This window comes from Gopherus flavomarginatus, chromosome 12 (genome assembly GCF_025201925.1).
Source record: "Gopherus flavomarginatus isolate rGopFla2 chromosome 12, rGopFla2.mat.asm, whole genome shotgun sequence".
Taxonomy (NCBI): domain Eukaryota; kingdom Metazoa; phylum Chordata; order Testudines; family Testudinidae; genus Gopherus; species Gopherus flavomarginatus.
In genome coordinates this window covers 25,720,283-25,734,946 of record NC_066628.1, presented here as the reverse complement: position 1 = coordinate 25,734,946, position 14,664 = coordinate 25,720,283, and the positions used below count along the sequence as shown (strand labels likewise).

General features: G+C 45.7%; 1 protein-coding gene across 1 annotated transcript in view; it reads right to left on the bottom strand.

The window, feature by feature from the left end:
• Window positions 1–6,644, bottom strand: part of DHRS7C (dehydrogenase/reductase 7C) — a 56,153-nt gene extending 49,509 nt beyond the window's left edge. The window contains exons 1-2 of the mRNA XM_050919839.1: window positions 6,518–6,644; window positions 5,855–6,014 (exon numbers count right to left, since the gene is read on the bottom strand). Coding sequence (XP_050775796.1) covers window positions 5,855–6,008 — 154 coding nt within the window. The 5' untranslated portion in view covers window positions 6,009–6,014; window positions 6,518–6,644. The remainder of the gene's footprint in view (window positions 1–5,854; window positions 6,015–6,517) is intronic.
• Between the last annotated feature and the right edge of the window lie 8,020 nt (window positions 6,645–14,664).

Here is a 14,664-nt window from a genome sequence, read left to right as displayed (position 1 = left end):
AGGCTTCAGCCTGGGCTACACAAGCCCACCAGCACCATTGACACCAGTATAGGCCCAACCATTAGGACTGACCATCCCTACCATGGTTTCTGACATTTCCAGAAGTTCAGGTTGCTTGCTAGTGCACTGGAAAAAGACTACAGTCGTGCCCGTCCTTTGCTCTACCTGCATCTGGAGCGTTAACACCTGCTGGGAATTATAACTAAAACAAAATCTGATGACTGAGCAGAGATCTGGTGATAAATAACACACAAACTTTCTTTTGGGTGACAATCCAAATCAATCAGCTGGCCACTTCCTGAAACTGGGTACCTAATTAGTAAGGAAGTGTACATGCTTTAAAGATTGTCACAGATTAAACTCTGTGGCCTTCTTTTGTAACAGGTTCCAATTTTATTGTAAAGTAGCTTTGAAATTGAACAAGTTAATGTTAACTAAAACTGAAACACTGTACACGTGGCTACCATAGTTACTGGTTTCATATTGCCTTCCAAGTTCTAGTATCCAGATATAAAATGAGACCAAGTGTGCAAACTTGTTGAACAGCACTCACTCTATATAGGCTGTCATAAATGCAGGAATTCATCTTAGGTAACTAGGAGTCAGATGCTGGGAAATAGATTAAAAGGTTTCACTGCTATAAATCCATGGGAAGGAGATGGTGGTGAATTAACAAGTAAGTAATTGGCCAAATTGTCTTGTGGTCCAGCTTTGGATTGTTTTTCCTCTGTTGTGTTAGCAACACCAGAGTTAATAAGCGACTGACACAACTAAATCCCTATTTGACTCTTAGTCAAAAATCTAAACAAAGTCACCTTCCCAACACAGTAACTGAATATAGCTGTTATTGTCTAGTGTGATTTGAGTCTGAAAAACCTAAATGGATATATCGACCAATTTTCTACTTTATGTTAGAAAAATCATAGTCCAATACTATTTTTGTCTTCTTATATCCTTTATAAGCTGCCGTTAAGGATATTTAATATAACTCTATAAAGCTGAATTAAATTCTCACGTCCTTAGGTATTAAAATTAAAAGAACCTCAGGAAAAGTGGTATGGGAAATCAGCTAAGCAGTTGCTTAACTAAAGTTTGTTTTATGCCCTGTTTTTCTTGCAACTGGACGGCAGGGTAGCTGAAAGTTAGGTGCTGCAATGCTGAGCACTGAAACACCTAAATCCCTTATAGAGCTGGCCCTATCTTCCTGTACACTTACACACATGTGGCAGCATGATGGCTGAGGACAATATCCATTCATAGACTCATAGACTCTAGGACTGGAAGGGACCTCGAGAGGTCATCGAGTCCAGTCCCCTGCCCTCATGGCAGGACCAAATACTGTCTAGACCATCCCTAATAGACTTTTATCTAACCTACTCTTAAATATCTCCAGAGATGGAGATTCCACAACTTCCCTAGGCAATCTATTCCAGTGTTTAACTACCCTGACAGTTAGGAACTTTTTCCTAATGTCCAACCTAAATCTCCCTTGCTGCAGTTTAAGCCCATTGCTTCTTGTTCTATCATTGGAGGCTAAGGTGAACAAGTTTTCTCCCTCCTCCTGATGAGACCCTTTTAGATACCTGAAAACTGCTATCATGTCCCCTCTCAGTCTTCTCTTTTCCAAACTAAACAAACCCAATTCCTTCAGCCTTCCTTCATAGGTCATGTTCTCAAGACCTTTAATCATTCTCGTTGCTCTTCTCTGGACCCTCTCCAATTTCTCCACATCTTTCTTGAAATGTGGTGCCCAGAACTGGGCACAATACTCCAGCTGAGGCCTAACCGGCGCAGAGTAAAGCGGAAGAATAACTTCTCGTGTCTTGTTTACAACACACCTGTTAATGCATCCCAGAATCATGTTTGCTTTTTTTGCAACAGCATCACGCTGTTGACTCATATTAAGCTTGTGGTCCACTATGACCCCTAGATCTCTTTCTGCCATACTCCTTCCTAGACAGCCTCTTCCCGTTCTGTATGTGTGAAACTGATTGTTTCTTCCTAAGTGGAGCACTTTGCATTTATCTTTATTGAACTTCATCCTGTTTACCTCAGACCATTTCTCCAATTTGTCCAGATCATTTTGAATTTTGACCCTGTCCTCCAAAGCAGTTGCAATCCCTCCCAGTTTGGTATCGTCCACAAACTTAATAAGCGTACTTTCTATGCCAACATCTAAATCGTTGATGAAGATATTGAACAGAACCGGTCCCAAAACAGACCCCTGCGGAACCCCACTTGTTATACCTTTCCAGCAGGATTGGGAGCCATTAACAACTACTCTCTGAGTACGGTTATCCAGCCAGTTATGCACCCACCTTATAGTAGCCCCATCTAAATTGTACTTTCCTAGTTTATCTATAAGAATATCATGCGAGACTGTATCAAATGCCTTACTAAAATCTAGGTATATCACATCCACCGCTTCTCTCTTATCCACAAGGCTCGTTATCCTATCAAAGAACGCTATCAGATTAGTTTGACACGATTTGTTCTTTACAAATCCATGCTGGCTATTCCCTATCACCTTACCACCTTCCAAGTGTTTGCAGATGATTTCTTTGATTACCTGGTCCACTATCTTCCTTGGCACAGAAGTTAAACTAACTGGTCTGTAGTTTCCTGGGTTGTTTTTATTTCCCTTTTTATAGATGGGCACTATATTTGCCCCCTTCCAGTCTTCTGGAATCTCCCCCGTCTCCCATGATTTCCCAAAGATAATAGCTAGAGGCTCAGATACCTCTTCTATTAACTCCTTGAGTATTCTAGGATGCATTTCATCAGGCCCTGGTGACTTGCAGGCATCTAACTTTTCTAAGTGATTTTTTACTTGCTCTTTCCTTATTTTCTCTTCTAAACCTACCCTCTTCCCGTAAGCATTCACTATACTAGACATTCCTTCAGACTTCTCAGTGAAGACCGAAACAAAGAAGTCATTAAGCATCTCTGCCATTTCCAAGTCTCGCGTTACTGTTTCCCCCTCCTCATTGAGCAGTGGGCCTACCCTGTCCTTAGTCTTCCTCTTGCTTCTAATGTATTGATAAAAAGTCTTCTTGTTTCTCTTTATTCCCATAGCTAGTTTGAGTTCATTTTGTGCCTTTGCTTTTCTAATCTTGCCTCTGCATTCCTGTGTTATTTGCCTATATTCATCCTTCGTGATCTGACCTAGTTTCCATTTTTTATATGACGCCTTTTTATTTTGTAGGTCACGCAAGATCTCAAGGGTAAGCCAAGGTGGTCTTTTGCCACATTTTCTATCTTTCCTAACCATCGGAATAACTTGCTTTTGGGCCCTTAATAGCGTCCCTTTGAAAAACTGCCAACTTTCCTCAGTTGTTTTTCCCCTCAGTCTTAATTCCCATGATGAGCTGCATCCCTGGTGCGGGATTCTTGCAATAGCAGTAAATATGGCATAGATTGTCCTATGTTCCTTTTCAACTGAGATTCCATGGAACAGCTATTAATAAACTATTTTGTTTTTCAGGGCAGATGTTGCTGCAAGGTAGTCCCATGCCAAGTGAAGGATTAGAACCAGTGTACTGTACTGCAAGCTCAGCATACTGTCTCATTCAGCTTTCTGCCTCAGACTTGGCTCTGTAAAATGGACTTGTTCCTCCCCTCATATACAGTGACAATTTCAAATACTGTATAGGATAGCGCACTGCTGGAATGACCTGGTGTCATTGGCCTGTAAAGATGCAAGCCACATCAGTAATGCAGAAAGACAGATTTGATATTTGAAACAGGATTCTCTAAGGAAGAGCTCACCACACCTAGTCATAAATAATTGTATTCTTTCTCTCTGGCTTTGCAGGAAAGCCATATTGAATTACAGTTGTGCCTACTAGATTCTGTTTCATAGAGCTGTGTATTTGCAGAGGATGCAGACCTGCTCTCTGTATTACTGCCTTGTGTTAAGAAACCAACTGTATAAATAGCATTAATGGTGGGTCTTCCAGTTTATGTACCATGCAGTGTGAGCAGTGGCTTTGGGATATGGAAACTGCTGAGGGAGCAGGGGTAGCAGTGGAGATGTTGATCTTCCAGCAGACTGGGCACACAGAAGAAAGATGTTTGCAGCTATTTGTCTGAAGGAGTCAGTTGTTCTGCGTATGTGCTTGCTTGGCTGGTTTTGCATGGGATGCTAGCCTAAGTCTATGAAAGGGGTTCTCTGAATGCTTTTCAATGCACGTTCTTATGTTTTGTGTGGCAGGACTGTAGGGTAGTGCAGACACCTGGCTAAGATGCTAGATATCAGAGAGTTCAGGAGGGAGGTAATGTTGCTCCCAACTCCATTCTCTTTCTCATGGCAACTGTATTCCCCGTTTATTTACACATAAAATAGCCTGGTTTCCTTTTCTACCACACAGATAATTCCCTGAAGAAAACTTCTCTGAAAACAAAAATCCATTCCAAACATCTCCCATTTAGTGTAGGAAAAAACTGGAAAGAAAAAACAAAGCGTAAAGGCTGTGGTTCTTTTAAACCAAACCAAACCAAATCACAAAGGCACAATTTTAAATATGAAAACATTCCTTTAGAATGCATGTTCTACATGCAATATGAGAATGTCTGTGCAAAGAGCAGCAGCTGTCCTGTCCCCGGAGAGGATGGAAATGACTCAGCCCTTCTATGCTGAAGGGAGTGGTGAGGCCCCAGAAAACACAACCCGGTGAAGTTGTTTTTTAAAAATGAAATGAAATAAAGATCTAATATAGTACTAATAACCAACAAACCATTAAAAAGGAATATAAATGAATATTTATAGATTTTTCAATTAATAGAGATTAAAATATAAATAAAATAATGCGGAAGGGCAATGCGATACGTCTAGAGCAAGTAACCAAGACAGATATGCATCTCAATGAACCGCTATGCTAGCTTTATGTGACTATATAGCATGAACTGAGATAGCCGCGCCACTTGGTCACTGTGATACTTACTGTCTGCTGCAGCACACACACATGTGCCTGCAGGAGCGGCGCCAAGGTTTTTGGCGCCCTAGGCGCAGGGCCAGCTCGCCGGTCCTGTGGCTCCGGTGGATCTCCCGCAGGCGTTCCTGCGGACAGTCTGCTGCTCCCGTGGCTCCAGTGGACCTGCCGCAGGCGTCCCTGCAGACGGTCCACTGGTCCCGCGGCTCCAGTGGACCTGCCGCAGGCGTGCCTGCAGATGCTCCACCGGAGCCCCGGGACCAGCGGACCGTCCGCAGGCACGCCTGTGGGAGGTCCACCGGAGCAGTCTGGTGCCCTCCCAAATCCTGGTGCCCTAGGTGACTGCCTAGGTCACCTAAACGGAAGCACCGGCCCTGTGTGCCTGTGCCATTGCAAAGCCACTCAGGCCCATATCCCGCAAATCTTACTATTGTATTGAAGCCCATGGGACTCCTCATGCTTAAAGTTAAGCATGCATATAAATATTTGCATGATCAAGGCCTAATGGAGTTGGAGTGGTAAAGACCTTATGGGTTATATTGGTTATATGAATCATCTATTTATAATGATATGCTGCCACCTGATAGTGACTGTACATGTAATTAGATCTGACAGTGACAGAATGCTAAAAATAACTCAATCTTAATTTTACTCTCAAACTTCTTATTCAGCTGAGATAGATATATAAATTAAAAATGTAGTCCGTTTAAATCAGCTGCAGTTCCTCTAAAGGGGAACAAAGAGTGCACATTCCAAAATTGTAGTACGTGTTTCTATTTATATTTGCTTTCTCTCCATTTTGCAGGTGAACATATCCTATATAAGGTAACAGGCATATAAGGTCATCTGACAATGCCCATGCTAGATACAATGATTCTTTCACTTTATGAAACAGTAAAAAATCCCCAAACCTAACAGCTTACCCTTGCCCAGTCCAGAGATGGCATCGGTAATCACTACCACTTTGTTTTGCACAGCTGACTTTGACATTAGCCGACCAACTGCTCGGTAAATATATATAATTCCACTGATTCCAAAAAGGAGCAAAGGAAAAATAAGCACAGCAAGGACACCCATTTTTACCTGAAAGAAAATAGACCAGGTTAGAGTCACAATAGAAATGAGCCATTCTTCATATTTTTCAAGATATCTTTTCAAATGAATCCTTGTCTCCATTCATGGAAAAGATAAGCAGAATGCATGGATTATATTAGACAGCAGCAGCCACAGCATGTCACCAGTTTTTCAGTTTCAAGAGAAAACTTAGCTTGAAAATCAATGGTATAAATTGGCCCTATTTTTATCAGATAGGCTTCATTTTCCTTCTCACTATTACACATTATAGTCACAGCCTTTTGTCATTTTATTCATGACAGTTCTCTTCTAGAAACAGAATTGCACAGTTGCAAGTGTTAATTCAGTTTAACCAAAGGGATGCAAAACTATGTTACATTAATCTCTGATACATTTTCCTATTCGTATTGGAACTACATAGATAAAAGCTTATCATTGTTATCACCAGACAAAGAATAAGAGAACATACACATTTCACATATTACAGAAGTACTGAGAAGAGAATAACTTACTATGAATATGAAGCAGTCAAGGAGCAGATAAGTAACTAATTTATTCTAAGATTTTAATCAAATTTGTTCAGCATTTCTGGAAAGCAGGCTATGTACTGAGGCCACTTGTCTTGAAAGAGAACAGCTATGTATAGTTCTCAGCTGCATAAGAGATTTTTTTAAAAGTAAATATAGTATCTACAGCACGATCCACATGCCTGACCTATTTAGTTTCACAGGGCTCGGAAGTCTTTTTAGAGCTCTTTGCACTGTCCTAATCCAACTGCACAAGGAAGCTTCAATGTTTTTGTGACTTGCCTTTATGATAAAGTGAGAATATGTTCCTTGGATCACCTTGTTGTTTGGTTTAGGCCTTCAACTGATATTATGCACGAAAACAATTTGTACAAGCCCAATAACACTAGAAAGCTTCTGGTGTCTTTTTCTTTTTCAAAAGTTGCAGCGGAAATAGTTTGTGTTTCTTCAGTCTGAATATTCACTTCTCCATCTACGATCTAATCACCCAGCTAGCTGTTAGGAGAGAGTTTGTTCAGAGCCAGGCCCTTGGCTTCAAACAAAAGTTCTCAATGCAACATCCATCTCACCACCAATTGAAGATCTACAGTCAGGGCCGGTGCAACCACTAGGCAAAGTAGGCGGCCGCCTAAGGCGCCAAGATTGGAAGGCACCAAAAAGCGGTGCCCAAAATGTCCTGGATGCTCACCCGGCGCCGGCTAAACCTGTAACCCTCTTCCCGCTGCTGTGAGAGGGGGCGCTGTGACTTTGATCAGCTCCAGCTGGCTGGGAAGTGATGTCATTCCTCCTCCAGCCACCGGGGGTGCTGTACTGCTCCCTGCTGCACCCCAAACCACTCATCCATGACCTGCCCCCAGAGCCCCTGCTCTGGATCTGCCCCAGGGCCCCCCCTCTGCACAGCCCCTCCCCGCCCCTGAGCTCTGCAGCAGGGCCGGGCCTGCACTCACCAGCGGGAGGAAGTGCAGAGACCCAGCCCCAGCTGCGCCACTGGGGAGTGCTGGGGGGTTGTTCCCCCCTGCCCCCCAAGCCAGCCCCCCCCCACAAGCCTGGTGCTCCCATGTAGTCCTGGGGTCCCCTACTCCCCCCCCCGAGGAAGCCTGGAGCACCCCCCCACGGGGGGGGCTGTGTAGGGCCCCAGAATATCTAGGGACCGCCCTGGTACCTGCCACCCTGCCCGCAGCCAGTCCCTGCTGCACTCCGTGCCCTGCCTCCAGACAGCTCCACACCCCCTGCCCAAAGCCAGCCCCACACCCTGTCTCCAGCCAACACCTGCTGCACCCCCTGCTCGAAGCCAGCCATCCCGCCCCACATCCCCCACGCTGCCCACAGCCTGCCCCACAGCTCCTGCCCTGCCTGCAGCCAACCCCACACCCCTTGTCTCCAGCCAACCCCTGCCGCATTCCCCGGCTTGAAGCCAGCAGTCCACCCCACACCCCCTGCCTGCAGCCAGTCCCCACACCTCCTGCCCTACCCGCAGCCAGCCCCAAACCCCCTTGTCTCCAGCCAATCCCTGCTGCACCCCCCTGCCGGAAGTCAGCTAGTCCCACACTCCGTTTCTCCAGCCAGCTAGCCCTGCACTCCCATCTCCAGTCAGCCCCTGCCACATCTCCCTGCCTGAAGCCAGCTAGCCCCACCCCCCTGTCTCCAGCCAACTCCTGCAGCACCCCCTTGCCCAAAGCCAGCCTGCTCCACACCCTGCCAGGTTATTCATTTATTTTCATTAAATATGTAGACTAAATAATGAAATTAATAAAATTTCAAGCCAAATGTGTATTAATTCTAATGAACAATGCCACATTATGCAGTATTCATTTTTGAAAGTTTATAAAGTGGAGGTGGCGGTGCAAGGTGGAAGTTTCTCCTAAGGCACAAAATATCCTTGCACTGGCCCTGTCTACAGTGCAGTGGTTCTAACATCTCTCCTGTATGGATCTGAGATGTGGACTCTTTAAAGATGTCACAAAACAATCCTGAGAAGGGAAAAGCTCAGGGGGCACTGATAGGAGAGGGGATAAATTCAGCAGAGAGAACTGAGCACCTGAGCTGGAATGAGCTGTGACCTGGATTAGAGAAGAGTTAGAGAAACTCAGAGAACTAAACCAATGGAAAACAAGTGATGGGAGCCATGGGAAGCCACCAGGACCCCACACCCCGAACCCCCTCCAGCACCTCAGCTTCCTGCCCCAGCCCAGAATCCGCTCCCACACCCAAACTCTCTCCATGAGCCCACCTCGCAACACCCTGCCCCAGCCCAAACCCCCCTCCTGCACCCCAAACTACTCATCCATGACCTGCCCCCAGAGCCCATACCCCTAGCCAGAGCCCTCACCCTCCTCCCATATCACACCCCCTAGCCCCAGCATGGTGAAAATGAGTGAGGGTTGGGGAAAGTAAGTGACAGAGGGAGGGGGGATGGAGCAAGTGGAGGCTGGGTGAGCAGGGTGGAGCAAGGGTGGGATCTCGGTGAAGGGGCAAGGCAGGGGGGTCCCCAAAATTTTTTAAATCAAAATAGAGGTCCTCAGATTGCTAAAATTTGAGAACTGCTGGCTTAGACTAAAAATATCTGTGAGAAAAATCTTGGAGGGGAGCGAGGGCATCACTGGAGGTGTGTGAGGGGACCACTGTGTGTGGGGGGACACCTGGGGTCAGTGGCACCAGCTGCCAGGGGCCACGGATCATGGCTGATCTGGCAGGCCAGCCGGGGACTGCTGCCCAGGGCCTCAGACCATGGCTGCTCTGGCTGGCTGATTGGGAATTGCTGTTAGAAGGCTGTTAGAAGGCCTTTGGCCCTTAAGTTTTAATGAAGCATCTTGGTTTGTTTTTAAGGAGTTATATGTCTTTTTAAAATAAATAAAATAGTTTGTGAGAATTAGCTTTTGTGTTTTTGTGTGTGTGGTTGGTTAAAGCTGTTCATTTTAACAAACAGGATAGCTCAGTGGTTTGAGTAATGGCTTGGTAAACCCAGGGTTGGGAGTTCAATCCTTGAGGGAGCCACTTAGGGATCAGGGGCAAAAAACAATAGTTGGTCCTGCTGCTAAAGGCAGCTCTATGAGATAAGTATGTCTCCATAATGACTGTATTATACTCTAACATGTTTGAACTATCCTGTTTTTTTTTCTTATTGTAAGCACATTTTTTTTATTTTTTTTTTTAGGATTTTTTCCCCTTCCACAACATGCATTTCAGCTTTTTGCTATAAATGGATCTCTTTTTACACGCACACACACACACACACACACACGCGCGCGCGCGCACACACACACACACACACTAATTCTCACAAACTATTTTATTTATTTTAAAAGGACATACAACTCCTTAAAAACAAACCAAGATGCTTCATTAAAACTTAAGGGTCAAAGGCATTCTAACAAAACACAAATAGTCACAAAAGCCCCTTTTTTTTAAATTTACAGCTACCAAGTTTTATATCGCATGTTTGCACCCCCACCATTCTCTAACTTAATCCTTTTAGATTTCTTACAAATAGTCTTTTTCTTAAGCAGGGCTCTGTAACTTCTTGTGCGAACTAGACGGTCAATATAACGTTGTAAGCAGGCATCTTCCGGCTTAGTCATTTTCTTTAAAACACGGTCAGGGTCTCCACTGAATTGCACAGCATTTATCAAAGTCACCCCTTGTGCTAAATGTCCTTGGGTTAGGCACAGACATTGCATAGCATAACCTATGGCAATGACAGTGTTTAGTAAGCTTTCCAAACACAGCTCAGCACACAGGGCCCAGAGCTTGCAGTTTATATCCACTGAAGTCCAAGTCGCACAGTCATGGCGCCATTGGCCTGGCACATCTATGACACAGCCCTCACAATCTTCAAAAAGCTTTTCCCTAAGGCAGTTTTTAAGGACAGCATAAACAGCAATGCGTACAATAGTCCACATAACTTTTTTATGCTCACGACGTGGTACTGGCTCAGATAGTTCTATGCCAAGCCTCCTCCTAAACTCCTCAAACCCACCATCCTTGGAGCCCTCTTCAACAATTTGTATTGGTGTTGAGCAAAAACATGGTGGGCCCAGTTCATCTTCGCTGCTTGATGCAACGCTGTCCAGGGGCTCTGGGTCCTCTAGAAAGGCATTGTCGAGCTGCTGAAAGATTTTCAGAAAAAGAAACAGTGTAAGTACCCCAGCTGCTGGGAGTTTTTTTAATTTACACAAACCCCCAGTTCCTTGCCTCATTACCCACCCACCCCCACCTCCGTTTCTTAATAGTTCATTTACCTGAGCACCATCTTTTCCTTTTGCCTTGTCCACCGGTGACTCTCCCAAGCGGCGATCTGAGGGAGTGGACAAAGAGAGGCCATCAGGCTCTTTGGGGTGTCTCACGAGAGTTTCGGGGTCGGATTCCAGCGTATCCAACAACGGTTGGGCCAAAGGGCTCCTCGCGGTCACACCCTCCTCCTCCTCCTCAGAACTGTCGCTGATGTAGCGTCTTCTCCGTGGACGGTCAAAGACCCTCAGGGCTAAAACAAAGTCCGAAGTTCTAACAGGGGTGGTAAAGGAGCCCATGTTTCCTCTCAGCAGCCTTTCCACGCTTTCTAAAACACGTGTCCTTGGTAAGAAATGGCCTCCTCTGTTCGGCGCTGGGACTTATGGGGTATTGGTGCTGCACTCTGGTTGGCGGAGGGTCTTGGGAGGAGGGCTTAGAAATGTCACATGACCCACTTCTAGACGGGGTCACCCCGCCCCGGAAGTCACCCTGATTGGTCAAATCTCCTCTCGAGGTGGTCCTTTTGGGAGGAAACCCCTCCTGATTGGTAGAGGGTGGTGGGAGGAGTTCTTAGAGGGTCACATGACCCACTTCTAGATGGGTCACCTGCCCCAGAAGTCACACCTTGATTGGTCAAATCTCCTCTCAGGGTGGTCCTTTTGGGATGAAACTTCTCCTGATTGGTAGAGGGCAGTGGGAGGAGTTCTTAGATGGGTCACATGACCCACTTTGCTTCCGGTCATGTGGCCATCTTGACCCCAGAAGTAATACTCCCATAGGGTGGGACTTCTGGTGACTGGTGGGAGGGACTATAGGGGTCAAGGGGCAGGGTTAGGGTGGGGTTAGGGTTTGATTGATGATAGGGCGCTTATACTACTCACTGTGCCCTAAACTGGGATCCAAGACACAATGGCATCAAATGTCACTTGTACAGGTAGCTGTTTAAAACTCCATGCACGTCACAAACATCTCTACTTATTGACCAGCGAGCATTATGGTCATAACTCTAGCTGGAAGTCAAGTGGATACCTTCTTCCCTCTTTTTACCAATGCAAAACTTTTGATATGGTCTCCCACAGTATCCTTGCTGGCAAGTGAAAGAAGTATGGGTTGGATGAATGGCCTATAAGGTGGATAGAAAGCTGGCTAGGTCATCGGGCTCAATGGGTAGTGACCAATGGCTCTATGTCTAGTTGGCAGCCGGTATCAAGCTGAGTGCCCCAAGAGTCAGTTCTGGAGCTGGTTTTGTTCAATATCTTCATAAATGATCTGGAGGATGGCATGGATTGCACCCTCAGTAAGTTTGCAGATGACGCTAAACTGCGAGGAGTGGTAGATATGCTGGAGGGTAGGGATAGGATACAGAGGCATCTAGACAAATTAGAGGATTGGGCCAAAAGAAATCTGATGAGGTTCAACAAGGACAAGTGCAGAGTCCTGCACTTAGGATGGAAGAATCCCATGCACCGCTACAGACAAGGGACCGAGTGGCTAGGCAGCAGTTCTGCAGAAAAGGACCTAGGGGTTACAGTGGACAAAAAGCTGGATATGAGTCAACAGTGCACCCTTGCTGCCAAGAAAGCTAACAGCATTTTGGGCTGTATAAGTAGGAGCATTGCCAGCAGATCGAGGAACATGATCATTCCCCTCTGTTCGGCATTGGTGAGGCTTCATCCGGAGTACAGTGTCCAGTTTTGGGCATCACATTACAGGAAGGATGTGGAAAAATTGGAAAGAGTCTAGCAGAGGACAACAAAAATGATTAGGGGGCTGGAGCACATGATTTATGAGGAGAGACTGAGGGGAATGGGATTGTTTAGTCTGCAGAAGACAGGGTGGTGAAGCACTGGAATGGGTTACCTAGGGAAGTGGTGGAATCTCCTTCCTTAGAGGTTTTTAAGGTCAGGCTTGACGAAGCCCTGGCTGGGATGATTTAGATGGGGATTGGTCTTGCTTTGAGCAGAGAGTTGCCTGGAATTGGGGCACAGGCCTGGGATAAACTGGAGTGGGCAGTGGTTCAGCCACATGTGAGATAGGCCAGGGAAAACTTAATTTGAGTAGCGTGCTGTGGCTTAGATATGAAATAGGGATCAGTGTGCCTAGCCTGAGGCAGCTGTGATCATGCCCAGTGTCAGATTTTTAGGCACCTGGGGGATTTTAACAGCAGAAATTTAGATGACTAGGATCCTTAGACACCTTTAGTGCTAGGCAACAACTGGGTGGGGGTTTGAGATTCGGTGGCATTTAAATGTCAGATTCAGGAACCTAAAGTGAAAGTAGAAGCTAGGAATCTAAATATTTTTGTGGATCTAGCCCCTGGTGCCCAACCTGCTTTGACAACCCCACTAGCCTCCTATCTGCATCCTCAGGTGCCTAATACTTTTTAAAATCGAACTCTAAGTCATTTTTGAAAAAATGCTTTTGAAAAACTTACCCAAAAGCTAATGGGCTTTAAAAATCAGTTTAATATAATTTGGACCCACAAGCATTAAAATAACTTAACCAGAACAGCATGGGGCTTTGAATGGTATCACTCCACAGCAGGGTCTGACGATGCTAAATGTCTGAACAAACCTATTGTTAATGACTATTGCTAAAGCCAGTAACAGACTCTGGGTATGTCTACATCTACAATTTTGCACTGCTGGTTGTTACAGCTGTATTAGTACAGCTGTATAGGGCCAGCGCTGCAGAGTGGCCACACTTACAGCAACCAGCGCTGCAAGTGGTGTTAGATGTGGCCACACTGCAGCGCTGTTGGGCGGCTTGCAGGGGGGTTCGGGGAACGCGAGAGCAAACCGCGGGTAAGGAGACCTGCTTGCAGGGGTCTTCGGGGAACGCGAGAGCAAACCGCGGGGAGAGCAAACCGCGGGGATCACCAGCGCTGGATCCTCTACACCCGAGGTTCGACCGGGTGTACAGCCAGTGCTGCAAACAGGGAGTTGCAGCGCTGGTAATGCCCTGCAGATGTGTACACCTCCTAAGTTGCAGCGCTGTAACCCCCTCACCAGCACTGCAACTTTGTGATGTAGACAAGGCCTGACTTTTCTCAGAAAATGTTTTCTGCACTCTTGGGGTAAGTGCTGTAATTCTGGGGAAGAACAATCTGTATTTTTCACACATAACAGATGTTTACTACCTGCTTTAGGTGCAGAGCCTCGTTCTCTCAGCTATAGGGAGGTGCTGCTCCCTCCCTGCATCATTCCTCTTGTGGCATCCCTCGTAGCCCTTTACATTTCAGGGTTGCTTCTCACATTTATAAACTCATTATGTTGGCTGTTCTGCATATTGAGATTGTAAACTCTTTCCCTGAGGAGCTGTCTCTCACAATGGGTATATACAGCACCTAGTACAATATGGACTTAGTTTTCCTTGGACCTTCTGGCTACTGCTGTATTACAAATAACCATGGTATTCACCCAAACACAATTATTTTGTAAGCAGAGAAGAATGAATTTGGGGAAAGTTGTGGTATGAGGAACAGGCCGAGTATCAAGAGAGAGATTCCCAAACCTAACAATCTATACTCCCAGTCCTGCAAAACCTTAGTCACGTGTCTAACTGTCAATAGCCTCATTGATTTAAATGGGTCTGAGCTAGAATTAGGAAGGTAGTAAGGTTGAGAGAGTGGGGGTCTTGAGCTGAAACACAGCTCAGAGATCAGAAATGCTTTAGCTCAGCTGTGCACCTGTGTGTCTGTATCTGACCATGTTTGCATTGCTTTTATTATTAACCTGCACTCTGAATTAGGTGGGTATTCAATGAACAACAAAGGACACTGGGAGTGTGAGAAAATAAATGTGACTTTATTATTCCAAAGAACAAAGACAGACTCCTTTCCCCACCCCAGCCCAGCTCATCATGGTACTTTTCATCCCCAGCCCATCACATTTCTGCGCCCAAAT